Below are 20,384 nucleotides of genomic sequence, written 5' to 3'. Positions count from 1 at the left end.
CTAACTGAGACTCCTCGGTAAGATGTGAACAAAAAGAAAAGGCTTTTTTAACTAATCTATCTATCTATCTATCTATCTATCTATCTATCTATCTATCTATCTATCTATCTATCTATCTATCTATCTATCTATCTGGCCCCATCCTAATGGTCTCAAGATAAATCTGATGGGTAGAGATAAGATGATTAATGGGATAGGGAAGAAGAAAAAACAGTTCTGCTACACAAATTTGTATTTTTAATTTTTTTTTTTTACATTCCTCTTATCTTTGTTTTTTTGTGAAATAATGGATAATTTAACCTGTTTCGGCTTTAAACACAGTCTAAATAAAAGCATGTGAGAAGTTAAGAGGGGAAATGTCTGTTTGGTGGAACTACTTACAACTCAGAGACAGCCTATAAACAGCTTTTTTGTAAGTGGTCATAACCCAAAAAGGTTGGGAACCACTGGTTTAATCTTTAACTGTGTGTTGTATTTCATGAGTTTATATGTTTTCAAATGTAAAATCTTTAATCTGAAAAGTGTTTGCTGCCAAATAAAATTTGTGGAATGAAAAGTAAATCTATCTATGCTCTATTCTAGTCTAATACTGTATATTACTACACTACATACTGTGGGATGTATGTCATTTATAGTTGTACTATGCTTTTGTTATTTTATTATGCAATATGGAAAAAATGACCGGCAAGTTCCAGTATGCACAAATAATATTTCCCGCCAGTCTTATACATTTTTATTTCTGTGCTCCCTTGAAACATTCTGCATGTCTAACCAGGTTTTTTTCATACTTTTTTCAGCCAGTCTGGGAAAATAAGACGAAGCAGGGTAAAGTTCCAGTATGTCATCGCGTCTGTTATTTCTGATGGCATCACCGGCCGCTGATTGGCCGCCCCGCCTGCGACTTGCAGAGGTGGAGAGGGGCGTGAACGTGTGTCCGGGCGCGCTATATGTACGGCTGTGCGGCTCTCCGGGATCAGGGAGAAGCGCTCAAGCGAGGCGAGAAGCAACTTCGACAACAACCAGCCAGAGCCTTGGACATTATATACACAGCCTACTACCGCAGCAGAGAACAGGAGCGGACCCAGGCGGACTCCATACAGTTTATTACAGTAGCAGCAGACAGCACTTGGAAAGTTTGGAAAAATGCAGTCAGTGTACCAGCACCTGATCAGCCTGCTGTTTGTCTTCAGCAGCCTGCAGGTTAACCAGCTGACGGAGGGCTGCTCGTGCGCTCTGACGCACCCGCAAGACGCCTTCTGCAACTCCGACATCGGTGAGAAACAGATTAATCTCGACCTTTTTATTGCTGTAACTCAGTGCATTTGAATTTTAACCCCGGTACAGAGAGCAGATATTGAGATATAAGTGCTGCCTGTCAGTCAGTAGAGGACAGAAGACTGTATGCACGTCGTTGAAGTTTCAGGTTGTCAGTTAAATCTGTCTTGGCGCTGCGCAGAAAACATAATATGTTGCAATGAGGTTCTGTGGGGACACTACTGCGTACTTTCACTCACTGTTTACACCAGAACTTTAACTTCTGCTTGTTTCATTTTCAGAATAGTGTGTGTGAATAGTGTCGCATAATATACTGTGGCACATTAGAGTCAAGTGCTTTTTCACTATTTAATGGAACTATCTTAAAATATAACACACATTTAGGGCTGGGTGATATGGACAAAATTCAAATCACGATTTTTTTTTAACCAAAGACCAAATATTGTCGGGATGACTATTGGTGCTTTCACAAAATATTTACACAATGAGATTTTTGATAAATAATCATCAGTTATGTGGGTAAAGTCAAGTAATTGAACTGCTGGTTAGTAAAGCCTTTAAAATCAGGAGAAGACAACACTTATGCCACATCACGATATTGTGATATCCAAAATCTAAGAGATATCTAGTCTCATATCACGGTATTGATATAATATCGATATATTTCCCAGCCCTACACACATTATATATTTTTAGTCAGTAACACCAGTGATGCTGAGGCAAACCTTTTCAAGCCAGATCCCTAAAATGACCCAAACTGATCACGTTTTGATTTTATTTAAGACATCAGGACATTCCTGATGGATTCCTGGAGACAGTTCAGGGACCAGTTGTTTATACTTTTCACCAACCTGATTTAGTTCACAGGCTTTCAGGACTTGCACATTAGCAGAGCATGTCACTTCTCTTCACTTCCACTGCCACTCAGCACTCTGATCATGTTTTTTTTCCCCACCCTTTCTGGCTTAATGACCGTAACTCAACATTCCTGAGAATCTCTTACACTGATGCCTAAAAATTGTTACTGCGTTTGGAGGTAGCAGCACATTAGGTTTGGTTTTCATTCTCATCAAAGGTTTTTGCTTTTGGCTTGGCAGAACATTTACATCTAACTAAAACTGAATCTTTTCATGCTACTGGGTTGTTCTCTGTGGTAGCATCAGCACATGGTGTGAATTGACACAGTAAGCTTAGATGTTTTAAATCCTGGTTATTTATCTGCACATTCTGGTATTTCTCTGCCAGACAGCCACCTGGTTGTAACTCAGATATTCCCATCCTCTGGTTCATAAACAACGAGTGAAGGGGGTTAAGATGGCTTGTTTTACTGCCTGCTTATGCTTTCACTGACTCCCCACAATAATATGAATTAAGGATTCGGCTTAGCCTGGAACGCCAGTCCAACCTGGCCTCTGTTTTTAGAAAACACTGGTAAAGACCTGGGGATTATCTGATCTGCCCTGTTGGGAGAGATGGTGTTTTGGGTCATCTTGGGGGCACGTAAATCTTTCAGATGGGACAGAAGGGCTTTTGATTTCTTGTGTAGTAGCATGAGCTTCCCTGATTAATCACCTGCCAGTTAAAGCCACACACAGGACAGGAACACACACACATTGGCAAAGGCAGAAGCTTTTTTTTTTTTATTTCTATTTTATTTCTTCTAAATATCTTTTATTTTACTTATAATATAATTTGACCCCAAAACGTGAAACCATCATGAGGCACTTTAAAACCCTAACCCACAATCAAACAATAACCTCTCAGTCTAAACCGAGCACACACACACACTGCAGCCATGTGTGTAGCCCATGTGTTCGCCCTATCGCCTAGTGTCGACTCACAAGGGAAGTGCTACTTTCTGCAGCAACTCCCCCTTATACACACAGACACAGACACACACAGACATAACTCATGTCACTTCTAATGATGTTGCACTTACTACTGATCACCACTAGAGGCTGATAATGGTGATGGATTACAAATGCTTTAAAATGATGAAATGAAAGACTTTTTCATGTTTAGATGCCTACAGAATAAGAATTTTTTTTTTTGTAATTCTATGTGCAAATTTAATTTCTTATTCTTACAGGTACCACTGTATCCTTAAAGGAATAGTTTGACATTTTGGGAAATATGCTTATTCGCTTTTTTGCAAAAGTTAGATGAGAAGATTGATACCATTCGCTACGCTAGGATAAGCTAGCTTTTACACTTTGATTTTTATATGAATTAAAAAAACAAGATATAACTTGTTAATTAGTGAACTTAAAATATGCTGGTGGGCGAATTTTGTTGCCTTTGACTAGCCAGGCTAGCTGTTTACCCCTGATTACAGTCTTTATGCTAAGCTAAGCTAACTAGCTGCAGGTTATTTTTAACATACAGACATGACAGTGGTATTGATCTTCTCATCTAACTTTTGCCAACAAAGAGAATAAATATATTTTCTAAAATGTTTAAGTATTGTTTCAATTATGACCTCACACCATAGGAATAGGTGAAAATTTAAACCCTTGATAACTAACGATATAACATATGTCTGAACAATCTTGCCTTTATTACCCTTCCTGTGAGATAAAACCGCTTTTCCCTTCCTAACTGATCCTCTGTTGAATAACACTTTTGAATTATCGCTCCGCACCAAGACAAAATACTTGACATTAAAGTCACAACATGCCTTCAAAATACCATTTCATTAGCAGTGGCCTATTTCAAGACTCAATACATCATAGTCGCTCTAAAAGGCTTTCCTTTTCCAAAGGCTCCTCCAAATGCTGCTGTGAAAGGCTTCTTTTGCCCAAATTTGGAGGACACAATCAGTGTATCTTTTGTTGGTGTTCAGTCACTTCTTTCAGTTCTGGCATTGGTGGGAACTTATGATGATGCTTTGGTGAATCTTTTGGTCAATCGCAGAGGGGAGGAGGTGCAGGTTCAGCTTGCCAGCCTTCAGTCACACCTTTTTATAAAAGGAATCCCCTCAAATAGTACACAGATATTGTGACTTTAAGGATCCAAAACGGCCACTCTGTGTCTCTTGCTCTTTGGTAACCCTCAAGCCTGCATCTTCAGCCAAGTGACCTGTTTGGAGTGAGTGAAAATGCAGCTTCCACAAAGACTCATGCAATGCCTTTCAAGGTCTTTCAGATCTTCAGATAGCTCATGGTGTTGGCACCAGCTGAAACTTGCCAGTGTAGAATCTAGGACTGACTTCAATGGGGGCAGTGATCAGTTAGGAGCCCCACAAATCCCATTTCCAAGGTCCCGGCTTAGCTCAAGGTGTGCTTTGAATGCTTGCGGTTCCCTCTTATACATCTGAGGGAAACACTTCTGAAACAGTAGTGGGACGCAGAGCAAAAAAAGGTCACACAGATAGTAACATTCATTAATCTGGGTCAAGAAATCCTTTTTCCTGGACTTCCTTAACTGAAGTAAACAAAGGTCCAGATTGTCATGATCTGTGCTGGAAGCCTGAATGGTTTGATCTAGCCTTTGATGATGTTGTAATTTCATCATGTTTGGCTGAAAATACTTGTTACATCCCCGGGCTAATGATTTGATTTGCATATCCTTGACATATTAAACTTCAGGTGTCGCAACTAAAACTTGCAGTTCTGTTTGCATCACTAAACTTGGTTAAAACATGAAGAGGTGGAAAACAAAAAAGTATGGGGTTGAAATGCTAACGCAGCATGGGAGAAACCCTGTAATTCTCACTGTCGACATCAAAGGCGACAGGCCTGAATCTTCCCAATTTAAAAGCCGTTGTTCAGTTCAAAGCGTTTTGCTCTTGTTTTCTTGGCCCTGACCCATAATCATCTGCAGGCACTTCAATGGATGAATCACAATTAGGTTAAAGTGTTGGAAATTTGGTTATTGGAGTTTGTCTCTCTTTATTTGAAAATTTTAAATAAAAAATATTTAACAGTTTTTTTTGTCTCTGAGCTCTAATAACAGACTGCTGTAGTGTCTGCTCTTCCCTTGGTTTGCTGGCCTGGAATACATTTGAGTAGATTTGTTTGAGTTGACATTTAAGTATTCACTCGTAAGATGTAATTTTTGTGATTTTTTTTAAAAATTTTATTTAGAGAAATATTAGAGGGAAAGGTTCTACGGTGCATTTGATTGGCTAAGCTCTGTCCTGAACAGGGTCAACACATCCAGTCTGTTTCCCTGCTACATACCTGAACACCAGGCAGTGACCTGACTGCTTTCTTGTGCAGAGACCTAGTTGGCTGCTATTAAGCAGCTGAGTTAAAGCGGCCCATTCACAAGTGGAAATGAACAGGGCTTGTTTTTCCATAGCTCACCGAAAGCAAGATTAGAGGCCTGGCAGTAAACTTTGACCCTGAGATTTAATATCACTCCATAACGACGCTCGTTCCCAAGCGCTCGGGGTGACAGGAGCAAACCTTTACATGCTTGCACCGTGAACCAGGTCAGTTGCTGAGGATTAGCATGATATGTGGTTATGCTCGGTTTAGGATTGAGGATCACGCATTGAGAGAAACAGATCCTGCCCTGCTGCTGGTATTTTGCTCTGTATAGAAGAGCTTTGTCAAACAAGTACAGCATAGTGGGTTTAGAGTGTTGCGTGGCCTAGGGCTTTGTGACGGCACTCGCCTGGTACCAATACATCCTCCTCCTCCTGCTGTTAATGAGTTATGTACTGTAGCGTTTACTTAAATCACTACTCCCTCTGGCAGGCGATCTCCGCTTCATCATCTGCAGGTCAACAGGTGGCAGGTGATAACCTGAGCGAAGCCAGGACTCCTATGTTATGAGATGCATTATGTAAGCTTGGATCAGATATCCACGGTTTTCCCAAAAGTGTGTTAAAATACGTTGAGATGTGAAAGGTTCTGGATTCCATACAAGCCTGAGATGTTTGTCCCCTGAGCCAGGCGTATTAAATCTCCAGCCCAGCCCTCCCTTCTCTGATGACCACACAGCCGCTCAGGGTTTCACTGTTTCAAGCAGGAGGCCAGCAAAGGGGAGATGGACATCAGCCTAACACATACTCATGAAAATACAAGCACTAACCCTAAACAGGGGATTTTAACTGCATTTAGTTGTATTTTTAAAGGTGCCATTAAGTAATTAGTGACCTATATCAACCATCACTTATATCTATGGTGGCCTATAAACTGTAAAGTCAGATTTTTACAAAAGACAGCAGTATGCTAGATAATCCAAGCAAGACTAAAGATTGCAATTAATTTAATATAACTGACACGGAAAAGGTTATGTAATCATATGACCAATTGGTCTAAAAAGAAAAGGAGACAGGCAGCCAACGAGCAAGAGATGCAGCAAGTCAGTGAAAGAGATAAAAAGAGAAGGCAAGATAATAAGAGAAATGCAAAGCAGAGGTAGCAGGGATGCAAAGATGGGGCTGGGCCAACTGACAGAGCTTGAGGTGTTGGTTATGACTCTTTTTCAGTGCACTCATGGATACTCTCTAATTTGGAGACAGGCCTTTGTTGTGAAGCAATTCATTTAAATTACTTTGGCCAAAGCCTACTAAAGGCACCAATTTTAGCATCCACAACTAGCATTTTGCAGGTCAGCTAGCATGACATTTGCATTTAAATGACTAGTTGGTTAAAAATTCCCACGCTTTGATACAACAGAAACATGAAGTGAAGAAGAAACATATAACCTCACCAAAGAAGATAAAAGTAAATATTTTATCTTTTGTCACACAAGACTTTTGTCACATTGTAGCTAAAATGTGTAGCTGTTTTAACCCTTTTCTGTGTGTAGATTTGATTTATTACAGAAGTTGATTTGATGAACAAAATGTGCTCTTGCTCAATTCAATACACTGGTATTACTTGGTTCTGGTACTACGTGTTCCGGTACGACCAAGTTAACGTTAGCTAACGTAACACAAACTTTAGCTAACTTAAATTATTTGTGTAACTGAATTACTCAGCTGGCTTTGACTCTTTTCTACTTGTTGCACTGTTACACTGCAATATGTTCATCAAAAGTCACAGTATAGTCTTACTTTAAATTGTCTCTAGTGTGGCAGAAACAAGCTTCTGTGGTATCAGAGGTAGTGATGAGAACTGTTTGCTTCAGACGCTACCTTTGCATTTCACCGACCAGTAAGTGTACGTAACAGTCTTTCCACTCCAGCATTTTCCATCTGATACAAACCTCTACAGCAGGGATTCAGTTTCAGTGTTTATTTTTGAGCGTGGTAGTGTGTCGTCCTGAGAATTCCTCTTCCTCCCACTCACCTCCTCAAACTTGGACCACTTTCTGCATACTAAAATCACCGTCACCCGCCCTGTGCCTCGCTTTCTTTCTCACTCTCTCACACACATAGACACACACACAAATGAGAAACCTTATTCTTGTCATGCCTACAGTTTGCAACATTGTACGTAGGCTGAAATGAATGTTTAACTAAATTACATGCTCAATTTAAGATTAAGCGTTTGCATTCACGCTTGTATAATCCCTTGCTTTAGGCAAGAGATACTGAGTGAAATGAATTCACTTCCTTTTTTTGTCAGACCCTGGTTACCTCTCTTATCACGAAAAAGCCTCCCACTCTTGAAAATGTGTCAGGTCCTCTGCAGAAGAAGAATCCTTGTGCGTCACACCACTAGCCTGTAATTCCTTGTGTTAAACAAAGTAAGAGGGAGAAAGACATTACAGTGTGGAGTAGCTGATAGATATTTCAACTCAACTATACTATTAATTAGGTCATTTGACCCCAGTGGTACCCTTAACCTTAACATTAACTGCATAATTTAAAGTTGAAAGACAAACTGAAGTGAAAACAAATTTTTCGCATAACTTTGGCAAGGTGGTAATTAATCAAAATGACTCAGCAGGTGTTGAAATAACATGAAACAAAGATCTAGTGTTTGTGTTCTAGCAATGTTAGCGCTCAGATTTCAGTCAACCGCTGCCAAGGGAAATGCCTACCCAGAGGCTTGAAGCTTAAGGACACTAAAAAAACAAAAATCTGATCAGATTATCGTCTCTATGGGGGAACAGTGATGTCAATAGGAGTTCAATAAAATACGAAAGTAGGAATTGGTGAATATAAATCATTTATGAGGTAGTATATAAAGAAATATGTACATGTATAGGTAGTTTAAGTACAAGGGGTATGTAAAAAGAGGTAGAACAGACTGAAGAAATAAGACTCTTATCTACACTAGTGTTGTCATGATATCAAAATTACGACTTCAATATGATACCTGCCTACATATCTCGATATCAATACTGAAATGATGCCACAGCAAAAACCTAAAACATCAAGAAAAGTAATGGAGTAAAATAGAACTTACATTTTTTAAAATGTTTTTTATTATTAATGGGGGGTATTGCGATACCTAGTATCGGTATACTGAGCAACACTGGCCTACACACTATGTCCATAGTATTTAGTTGAATAAGGTGACGTGAAATCACTTTATGAAACTGGGTTAGATAAACACTCGTAATGTAGACTTTTTGACGTGAGCAGGCAGCCCAGAGGTTGTATGTAAATATAACCGCTGAATGGAGAGAAGGCCAAGGGGTCACTCAGGGGGAATGACACAAATCCTCTGTCTCCGGAGCAGCTGAGGCCTTTCACGCATTCCTTTGGGTGATGGCACCATCACTGGCCAATTAGTGGCTGCCGTCCAACAAGAGGGGTCCTATCTGGATGTACTTCAGTTGAATCAGCTGACCTGTAGTCCTTCAAACACTAACATTTGTTTCTCCTGAGGGTGGTTTTGAGGTCAGGGCAGCATAGGAAACTAGACTTTGGGGTGACACTTGAAAATAACGACAGCAGTGTATTTAACGGAGGCAAAAGTATCCTATTATATCCGCACATTCCTCTGTAATTGTGCTCTGGTTCCTCTATAATTGCTCCGCCAAACATCTGTCAGACAGAATTTAGGTAAATTTAGCCAGAGGTCGATCAGGTAATAGCACTCCTGGGTTCATATTAAGAGAGTTGACAGATTAATGGATCAAATGCTCTGCAGCAATTTATTATGACAGTTCAGAAAGCGGAGGGCAGACGGAAGGTCGGTACATTGATACCGACAGATCTGAAATGACCTGAATTTTACTTGGCTGTGTGTGAGTTCTTGTGAAACTGTCAGTAAAGTTTGTGATTGATAATATATTGCTGGCAGGTGGAAAAAAAAACACCTCCACTAAAGACTTGGACCGTCACATGCAGTTTGAAAGCTTTTTCCGTTTTGCAGTTCTGTAGTGCTGCGTTTTTAATGGATGGTTGAAGCTAGATTTTAGTCTACTTCATGAAAACAAAGAACTATCCCCAGTTTTTTGCTTTTTCATCAACGATCAGAAACATTTCTCTAATATTACCAAATTAGAGAACACTCTGTTAACTGCTGGATGGCTAAATTTCTTTTATTTGTTCATACTGGCTAAAAATAAAGACTTTTGGGGTTATTCAAATAAATTCTTGGTTCAAATCTGGGTCTTCATGTCCAAAACAAATTGTGGTCGCCACTTTTGGGTGGCCATGCTGTAACTGCTTCCTGTTTGAGTCTTATTTTTATGCCCATTTCCATTTGCCTGGAAGTAGGGCAGCTAGACAAATACAGACCAAACAGAAGATGCCACATGCCTCATTTCTTTCTCCAGTCAGAAAGAATGAAAGGCTTCTCACTTTTTTCATTTCTGGGGAATGTGAGCCCCCGAAGAATGTGGGAAGGAAATTCCACTGTGAGGAGATAACAAACATGGCCAGTGTTAGTTGTGTCTGCGGCTTCCTGGCTGTGGGCAGCAGGTGAACTTCACAGAGGACTGATCGCTTATGCAGGACCCGCAGGTCTGCTTAGGCTCTATTCACCGGCTCAAATTATCACTCATTTCTACACTCCCCGCTCCCAGCCTTCCACAATAAGCCCCCTTACTCCAACATGAGGGAAAGCAAACAAATCAAAGTCGCCACTGAGCGTTTCCACCTCGCCAACGTTTACATGAGGGTCCTGCACACAGATAAGATCTTTTTCAAGCCCTGATCCCAGTATAGAAGGCAGTCTGTTTAAACAGAGGAGACACACCATGCAAGTTCTGTTGTTTTTAACCAGCATAAAGCTGATTGGAGTCACGTTTTTCCCAATTTTGATCTGGATAATAAATCTACAAAATCAAAACCAAGGTACAAAAAGTGGATGTGCTGTCTCCTGTACTGTGAGCAACAAATCAGCACAGCATGAATGAAGCCTTGCTTTTATAATACATGGACAGGGCCTCTCCTCTAATTTCAGTATCACACTCAAACATCCCTTTAGAGTTTTTTTTCCCCATTTGCCCTCCTTGGCAAACAGCAGTAATGCAGAAAATCGGATAAACGGATTAACTGTGGTGCCAACCTGGTCCTGAAATGGTATTTATTTGGGGGGGGTTACTAATGCCTCCTACTGGCCAAGGCAGTGTGTTATTTAATGGATTGAGGAAGACAGCTCGAAGTCAAAGGAATGTGACAGTTTGTTCTGATCATCTCAAAGTGGCTGACCAGCCTCTCTCCTCTCTCCACAGTGATCCGTGCTAAAGTGGTGGGCAAGAAGCTCCTGAGAGATGGACCTTTTGGAACGATGCGCTACACAGTCAAGCAAATGAAGGTGAGAGCTTGAATCCTGTGCTGAGGTGCTGCTGAGCAAGACACTGAATCTCTTCCAGCTTTAAAGAATTAGTTTGACATTTTGGTAAATGCACTTAATCATTTTCTTGCCAAGAGTGAGATAAAAAGATTGATACCACTCTCATGTTTGTGCAGGAAGTATGGACTGCCAGAAGGTAATTAGCTTAACATAAAGACAGGTAGCAGGGGGAAACAGTTAGCCTAATCAACACCTATAAAGCTTGGTAATTAACATGTTGTATCCCATAAAACCACAACGTTTTACAGTTATGTTTATTACATTATGATACAGTGTTTTAATTAGTGAGCTTTAGAGATGCAGGTAGGTGTAATTTTTGAACTTTGGACAGAACCAGGCTAGCTGTTTTCATCCTGCTTCCAGTATTGCAGTCTATGCTAAGTTAAGCAAACTGCCTTTTGGCTTTAGCTATATACTTGGTGCCCAGACATGAGAGTGGTATCGATCCTTTCTAACACTCAGCAAGAAAGCGAATGAATGTAGTTCCCAAAATGTCAACTATTGCTATTAGAAAAGCTGTTCTATAGCAGACCTCCCGACAGATCACATTGTTCACATTTACAACCAAGCCTTGGTTGCATTGTTGTGGACATGTGTTTGAATTTTTAATTGGTCTGCAAACTTACAAAAAATGTAAAATCTTCTTGAATAGGAAGTTAAACTTCAATTGTTCAATAAGAGTTGACCACAGGACGAATACCCTGCTGAGTGAATATTATATGTGTGATTGTAACCACAAGGTCATTGCATAGAAAGAGTTGATTAACATGAACCTTATTTTCCTTCTGTCAAATCCCAGTTTTTGGTCTCCTGTTTAACCGCACAGGCAGATACAACCGGTCATACACTGGATGTTGCAGGAACTCTTTAGTTACAAGACTGTCTCTCCGCCCCCTCAGCCTCTGTGTGATAGCTGAAAAGCAGTTTGTGGTACTTAGCCTGAAAGCCTGTTCTTCACTTCCTCTATATTCTTACATAACGCTGCATATTTCTGACAGATGCTGACATGGGCTTGCTGCTCAGACAGGAGCCAGGCCGAAGGATTAGTGGGCTTACAGGCATTACAGCTCAACCAAACTCCTCACTCCGAGTATAAACATTTCAACAGAGTCATGCACTGCATCACTACAATCCCAGTTAGTAACAAAAGTATTAAGTGGCCTATTGTTAGTAAAGCACACCAATCATCACTGTAAGGATTATCCTCAGGAATCAGATGTGACCTTTGCACCTCTTGGGTTATTTGTTTGTATTACAGTCTGCTGTTTTATAAAGCAAACAGTGGTTTTACTTGTGGGCTAATAAAGAATGCAATTCCCTCCAAATTTCAACAAATCCTATGAGACAAACGCCTTTGGCTTTCCCCAACCTCCACAGTTCTGGGCTTAAGTAACAGTTTGTTCTGCTTTTCTGGGAGCGACACGTCTAAACAGGGATTTCCTGTTGTTCCTAGACAAATAAATTACACTGAAGAAAACACAACAGTTCTCAGGGCAAACCCTGGCTTCTGGCTCTGCATACCTGAGCTGAATAGAGGGGGATGTGGTCCATGGTTTAGCAATGACCTTGCCAAAACAGCATCAAAGTCAAAGCACATTACACAACGTAATCATGTTATCTATGATTTAGTTAAGGGCAGAGCCTAATACTCTTTCTCCCGCGAGGCATTCCTTGAGGAATGTCATCTGATGAAGCCAGCATGCCATTTTCATTCCTGATTATTTATGTGTAGAGGTTGAGTAAGGGGTGCAGTGCCAGGGTGAGGATACAACATGGCACTTTTTTCAGGTTTTTAACTTAAGACATCGTTCTCATGTCTTGCAGATGTACAAAGGATTTGAGAAAGTCCAGCATGTGCAGCACATTTACACAGACGCCTCTGAGAGTTTGTGCGGCGTCAAGTTTGACATCAACAAGTACCAGTACCTGATCACAGGTAAGCTATCTGTCACATGTCCTTGAGTGTTACTTTACGCTTGTATGTGGATGATTGAATCTTTATTAAAGGGGCACTCAACTGACTTTTTTACACACCAAGTCAATTTACTAGTCACTGTAAATATTACTCAGCCCATGGAGACAGTTGTACACCACTGTCAAGTATGAGAAATGTAAAGCCAGTGTGTAATGTCTGCTGAACTCTGGCCACTGTGGCCACAAGAGACAATTACAGGATAGCGGTAAATGCTAAAACAGTGTAGCAGTAGCACAAGTAGAGTCATTAAGTCAGTGAGGTGACTCACTAATGTCCCTTACACAGCAATATTCATCTTAAGTTTGCTAACATTAGCCACCATAAGCTACTGGTCATACCACATCCAGTAAGGCTGTAGCAGCAAGAAGTATACTGAATTGAAGGAGGCTGTACTGAAGTGCAGTACTAAACCATTTGAGTTCCCCTTTAATTATGGAAATGATGTGTCTATCACAGCTTATTTTCAAAAGTCAAACTAATATACTTAACCTATCTGTGGGAAAATATTCTTAAATCAAGGTTCAGTTACATTTGACCACATCCCACAGACTTCCTCAGTTAATGGAACTGTCTCAGGTGTCATCATGTGACTGACCTAAACACAGATCTTCGGTCACATGAACAGAATGTTTCATTCACTGATGCAGACTGTGGGCCTATAAAACAACCTGTTTTTCTTGTATTGTTAAACACATATATTTAGGAAACTCACCTGCTCCTGTATACAATAAAGAAACATGAGGGCACATATTTTCTGTTCCCTGTTCCTGACTGCTTCTGTAGCAGTCTTGAAAGTTGACACGGATACTGTGGACAAGGTGTTTTGGGGGTTAAATATTTTAAAACAAACTTTTTAGAACTTATAAGTATATGATATGACACAACTCTCAAATCGAAATCCATTTCCACCCATTTCCCTTAGCTTCTTAGGCCAAAAAAAGCAGAAAGCTGTTTTTTGTTCTCACACAACTTGTAATTAACAGCCATAAGGAAGTGGCTGGCATTTTCCTGCAAAAGCACTTTATGAGTTGCTATTTCCAAGAGAGGTGCAGTTTACTTTGGACCCTGCGGTGCTTGGTGTATATAACTGTCGCTAAGTCCCGACCTGTAAATACTGTAACTACACCCCACAGTGCAAGTGAACAAGCTGGCGTTGCCAGGCAACAATGGCTATGTTTACCCAGTCCGGGTGCGAGTGACATCACCGTCGTCTTTCGCTGCTCTTAGGGCATCTATAATAAGTCCTGCATATGATCAGGAGTGCATTACGAGCAATTTAAACTCACCAGGGCCTGTGAAACGAGCTGCTGGAGTCTCTTTTGATCAAGCCTTGAGTGCTCCGGCCCTGATTAGTATTTTAGGAGCATGTCACACACTCAACACCATATAATAAGCCTGCAAGTGACTCCAGTAATCCCAGTGCGGGGATGTGGGTCGAGCAGGAGGTTCAAGCAGGTCGAAGAAGCACATATTTGTGAGCTGCCAAATTCCCACGTGGTGACAACACGGTGAAGTAGACGTATGGTGACAAATCATGATGTTCCTGAGTGCTCGCGGGCCGCCGCAGTGCACCTGTCTCAGGAGTCGGTAAGCCGCAAACGGTCCGGCACTAAAAATAGACGTCTGCTGACATTTGGATATTCAGAAATAGGGGTGTTGGTTTAATATGGGCTTACTGTTTAAGATTGTCTTACCATACATAAACAACTTGGATAGCTGGAGTGGTGTGTTTACAGTATCCAGTGTTACATGTGGAGGATTATGAAATTAGACGAATAATGAAATAGCACAAGTGCATTCGTAGCTACAACGTCTGCTCTGGTTCCTTGTGGCTCAAGTAAAAGAAATGATTTTTTTTCCCAAAATGAGACAATGTGATGTCAGCTTTGTTTAAGTGAATGTCAATGACATTAAGATTACTAAAGTTATCGGCTTCTTTGAGGCCTTGGAAAACACTATAATTCTGGTGGATGTCTCAACAGCTATTGGATGGATGGGTGAATACAATCATAGTTTTTTTTTCCAAAAGTTTGGTTTAAACCTGCAGAACTGTGGTTAGTGGTTAGTGCTAATTAGCATATCTAACATGCTAAACTAAGATGGTGAACATAGTATTATACCTGCTAAACATGAGCATGTTAGCATGCCATCCTTAGCATGTCGCTCTAAGCATCACCATGCCTAAGTACAACCCTCACAGCGCCACTAGCATGGCCGTAGACTCTTATACTGAGCAGCAAACAGCAGGTCATCAAATGTGTTTACTTTCAAGTTGCATTTTTATAAACCAGGAATGTGAGTTTAGTCAGCACCTGTCTACAGTTGTGTTTACAAAAGAGTCCTCGATAAACTAGAATCAGGTGTTAACCCTTAAATCAAAATTTAAGAATGAAACTCCCAGAATCACAATTCATGAATGAAATGCCAGGAGTCTCTGAAACAGCACCAAGCTGCCAAGTTTTCAAGTGGCTCTTTAAAAATGCCCTTTTTCAAAACTAAATATAGTTTATGGATTTAACTTGTGACTCAACATGTTAACCAATTCCCTTGATTCTTTTCCCTCAGGGCGAGTGTACGATGACAAGGTCTACACAGGGCTGTGCAACTTCAACGAGCGGTGGGAGCGCCTTTCATTGGCCCAGAAGAAAGGCATCAACCACCGCTACCAGCTGGGCTGCAACTGCAGGGTGAGTGGAAACCAGCAGCCGCCTGGCAAGGACAAGGAGGCCAAACGGCCGCACAGAGATGAGGGAAGAGGAGGCAAGAGGAGGATCAAGAGGAGGAGTTAGAGCTAACATGAAACCGCTGCAATGGGTTGACTGCTTATTTAAAATCCACTAGAGAGCTTATTAATGATTACAAGAGGAAGGAAATACTTTAAATATTCTTAGTACCTCTGTAGGTCAAGAGTCAAACCAATTCAGACTCTGTAATGCTACTGTTTAACTTCGATTGAAAATATGACTAGCCAAAAAAATAGATACTGAAGAATCATTTACTTATACTTAAAACAACCTTCATGGTTACATGGCTGTAGTGGTAGCTGAACTCAAGAGTATTAAAGTTACAGAGAATGAATTATGAGGTCATTTCAGAGCATAATTTCCAGTATTAGACTTCTTGGATGTACAGCAGAGAGAAAACAAGTTTTATTACTATCATTGGGAGTTATTAAATATCAGCACTGGAGTCAACCCAAGTCCTCAATCCCAGTTTTATGTGACTGAAACATGTAGCCTGCCGCTGTGCAGCTGCTGGTTCGCCTTGTAAACGTCCTACTGTACAGCCGTATCCTGGACATCTGCTAACACCATTGGCCCCTATCAATTTAAGTGGATTAGCAGAGAGACCTATTTGTTCCCAGTGCGGGCCAGCGCCTGTAAACCGTGTTCGGTGTATACATGGCAGTACATGGCAGCAGCCCAGAGGCATCCAGAGAAGGCCATCGATCAAGCGAGGCTTCAGTGTGAGAGTCAGTAAGCACAGGCGGGCATAAACATCATCACACTTATTAAGCGCACTCCCCCGTCCTCCGCATTCCTCAACAAATAATGATGAACGGCGCGGAACGCAGGAAGCGTGTCGTGCCGGTTAGAAAATTGTTCTCCACAGATCATTAAAACCACTCAAACCAGGAAGTTATGTCGAACATCTCTGAACTGTAGAGGACAGACTCTCTATCCAACCTTGAATAACAAAAACACCCAAAATGGGAAGTGTACGTTTAACTTGCTAATTGAATTTGCAGGCTCATTCACATCCAGATAAGTGCAGCTCTTGGCAGCTGATGACTTCGTGTTGCTTTCACTAAACACAGCGCTTCCGTTCATCACCTCTCCGAGCAGTTATGTGAATCTTCCTGTCAGTTCATGCTGTATATTCATTTTTGTGAGCTTTTTGTGTGAGCACCTGGAGGTGTGACGCACGAAAGCGTCTGAGTAGAACCTAAACTAATAATTTAGAAACTACAAAAACACCACTGCTTCAGACGGCTGACGTTCATTTAACTTTCCACAGCGCAAAGAATCCAAATGCCAGCGTATGCTTACTGGATAGTTTGAAAATGCTGAGCATGTTTTGCACTTAGTTATTTCAAAAGCTGCCTTTTTTTTTTACATCTGATCTGTCAATCTGCTGCAGTAAATGACTGAAAGCAAGAGCTGGAAAAAGGAGAAAAGCAAAGATGAGATTTCATGTTTTAGATGTTTCACCAAGTGCATGTTCCCCATTTACTATTCCAACCAAATCATTGACTGTATACTCACTTTCTTTCTAAACTCTTTTGTCTTGTACAATTATGATATTCTTTCATATGATAATGGCTCATTAAGCTAATTCTACTTTGACCTTTGCACAAACTTCTAGACTGTAGACTCACTGTTGTTGAAGGTACATGATACTACTGATCACATTTAGCTTCAGCAAGAAAATAAGCTCAATACGTCCTTCAGCAACATTGAAGGAATGTCTTCTTACCAAGATTTAGACAAGGAGAATGATACCACTCTCAGGTCTGTATGCTAAATGTGAAGCTACAGTCATTACTTAAGTGTAAAGACTGTAAGCAGGGAGAAGCAGCTAGCTTGGCTCTGTGCAAAAAGAGCCAACCACCAGCTCACTTATTAACATGTTAAACAAACAAGGTACAACTTGTTAATTTGTGATAAGGTATGTTGATTTTATAACTCTGAAAAGCACTGGACTAGCTGTACCCATCTTAAGATAAGTGAAGCTAACTTGCGTGCTGATTCTACCTTCATATTCACCGCGCAGACATGAGAGTGGTATCGATCTTCTTATCTAACTATCGCCAAGAAAACCTATTTCACAAAAATTGTAATCATTACTTTAAAGTCAACTTGATTTTAAAGTGTAGTTGAATTAAATTCTTTTAAGTTTGAAGGTACCAAATGATCTTATTAGGGAGACATGCCAAGAAAAGGAAAATTGGGGAAATACACACCATTTAAAAAAAACACACACTGTTTATTAAAACACAGTGAGTCTTCACTAGTTGTGGCTAGCTTCCAGTTTTGTTTCCTGCTTCATGGCTACATCTTTAGTTTCGCCTGTGTCTCTGTAGATTAAGCCCTGCCACTACCTGCCCTGCTTCGTGACCTCAAAGAACGAGTGCCTATGGACGGACATGCTGTCCCACTTCGGCTATCCCGGCTACCAGTCCCGGCACTACGCCTGCATCCAGCAGAAGGAGGGCTACTGCAGCTGGTACCGGGGATTGGCCGCCCGCGACAAAACCATCATCAACGCCACCGACCCCTGAACCCGAACGCACCCTGCCCGAAACCCACTGCCGCCCTTTTGACTCCGTCTCGTCCCTGATCACTTCTAGAGTATTACAGGACTCTTAAAGCTCACTGGCCTGGGTGACTGTCCCTTTTAAAGGAGCAAAAAAAGAGAAAAGAACAAATCCATTACAGTGCCTGTTTCGTAGCACTTCTGATAGAAAACAATACCTTTTTTTTTGTTGTACAGATTGCCCAGTTGAAGTCTATGATGTTTTTCCCAAACCATGAATTGCACCGAACTGTCTCTTTAGGGTTCAGTAGTAATGAAAAGGCGACAAAGACAGAGATTTAAAGGGCCAATAAGAACAGTATGACCTTGATCAACATCTATTGATCAATAGAACTAATCTCAGTAGGTATCAAAATTTGTGCAAAATTTTTACTTATTGCCCCTTTGAAAAAGCAAGGATTCTCATAACAAAGTGATGAAGAATCACATGAATTTCAATTTGAAAAAAAGTGCAGTCAACAGTATTCACTATGTAAATTTGAGATCCAAAGTTGCAACATTGTTGCTACAGAACTGCACTTGTGAAACATGCGATTCCTGCAGTTCTGCACATCAGAAATGTAGAACAGAGACAAGAATCTTAACGAGAACACAGATCGAGTGCCAATGTGAGGTATGATCTCTAAAAATTATACCTCTTTATTTCGGCTACAAAGCGATTTTGAAAATGGTATTGTTTCACAGTGAAGTATACATCGATTATGTTCACAGTTTTTACTGTAACATGTGTCTTTATGGATGGTAGTATCTCTACTTCCCTGAATGTTTGTAGTTTAACTATTTTTGCAGTTATATCGCAAACAACACCCTTTCTGTTGAGCACTGATGAATATCAGAGAAATGTTAAAAATGTATATTACAGTGCCAACACAGGGAAGAGCTCATGTTTTGCAGAGATGGTGATATTTTATTTTTTGTTGTACATAACATAAGCTACAGAAATGAACTATCAACTCAGCTGAGACCTCTGTCCTATCTTTATTTATCTGTTTATTGGATCAAACAATAGATGTGCAGTATATTTACCCCTCCCCCACCCCCACCCCCTCAAAGAAAAAAAATTACAGGCCACATCCTGTGCAACCGTCCAGAATGAAGAACCAGCAACTGCAAGTTAAAGATTATGGTACTTCTTTTTTTTTTTTTAGCTTGATCATAGTTCAGCTGACTGGTACTCCACCAATCCAATGAAAGTACAATACAAGCAGAGGTTTCAGACAGTGAGATATTTTTTACGTGTATATTCAATTTTTTGTATTTAACTATTTGAAATGGATATATATATATATATATATATATATATATATATATATATATGGAAGTAACAATATTGTCACTAAATTCATTCTTCCTCACCTGTTTTATTTCTTATTTCTTCCCAGTACAGTATCTTCAGTTCATTCCATTAATAGACACAGATTTGCCTCAAATGGAGTTAACAGGCCTTTTATTACTCACACTAAAAGAACATAACATCGCTAAGGCGCACAGCACTGAGGATACAAACTTTAGCTGGTTTGTGAAGGCCAACAGGTGATAATTATTAGGTCTTATAGAAATAATTTGACATTTTGGGAAATGTACCTATTCCCTTTCTTGCCAAGAGCTAGACGAGAAGAGACATGAGAGTGGTATTGTTCTTCTCATCTAACTCTCTAAAAAACAAACATGAACATTTTTCAAAATGGGAAATTTTTTATTTAAGAGATAAATTTTTCCATTTCCATTCCAAAATGACAAAAATTCTGTGTTTTCCCTCTGTTTTAGTTTGTAAGAATTCCATTTAGACCCTCATGGGACACTGAAACTCTCACTGTAGTCAGATGAGAGGAGGAAGACAGCAATTGGCTTTTATCTGATACTCAAGAAAATGTCAAAATGCCTGATCATTTCATAGTAATGTGATTTCAGTGACTTTAATCTACCCTATTTAATTAAATGCCAAAGCTGAGAAATTAATAAAAGTATGCAGCTTTCAGCAAAAGATGCCTCAATCCATCTTAGTTTTTAACTCTTTAATGCTCAAATGTTTGGTTTTTTCAAGTTAACTTATTATTTTTTTCTCTCTTCAGTCTGTTGGCCTCTTAACAATGAATATTGGTTTTGAGATGCAACATACAGAAAGTCATGATGAGGCATCATTATGTTTTAAGAGATCACAGGAA

The 20,384-nt window shown here is 40.2% G+C and overlaps 2 protein-coding genes across 7 annotated transcripts in view; one reads left to right on the top strand and one right to left on the bottom strand.

Annotated features, from left to right (window-relative positions):
- LOC122975607 (synapsin-3-like) overlaps nucleotides 1–20,384 on the bottom strand; it is a 117,124-nt gene that overhangs the window by 45,035 nt on the left and 51,705 nt on the right. The window lies entirely within an intron of this gene.
- Nucleotides 671–19,870, top strand: LOC122975609 (metalloproteinase inhibitor 3-like). Its single transcript, XM_044344132.1, is given in 6 exon segments — nucleotides 671–1,130; nucleotides 1,133–1,273; nucleotides 10,807–10,889; nucleotides 12,753–12,864; nucleotides 15,469–15,590; nucleotides 17,987–19,870. Coding segments are annotated over 6 exon segments (948 nt in total). The 5' UTR covers nucleotides 671–838; the 3' UTR covers nucleotides 18,185–19,870.

This window comes from Thunnus albacares, chromosome 23 (genome assembly GCF_914725855.1).
Source record: "Thunnus albacares chromosome 23, fThuAlb1.1, whole genome shotgun sequence".
Classification (NCBI taxonomy): domain Eukaryota; kingdom Metazoa; phylum Chordata; class Actinopteri; order Scombriformes; family Scombridae; genus Thunnus; species Thunnus albacares.
This window is presented reverse-complemented; position numbering and strand designations above follow the sequence as displayed.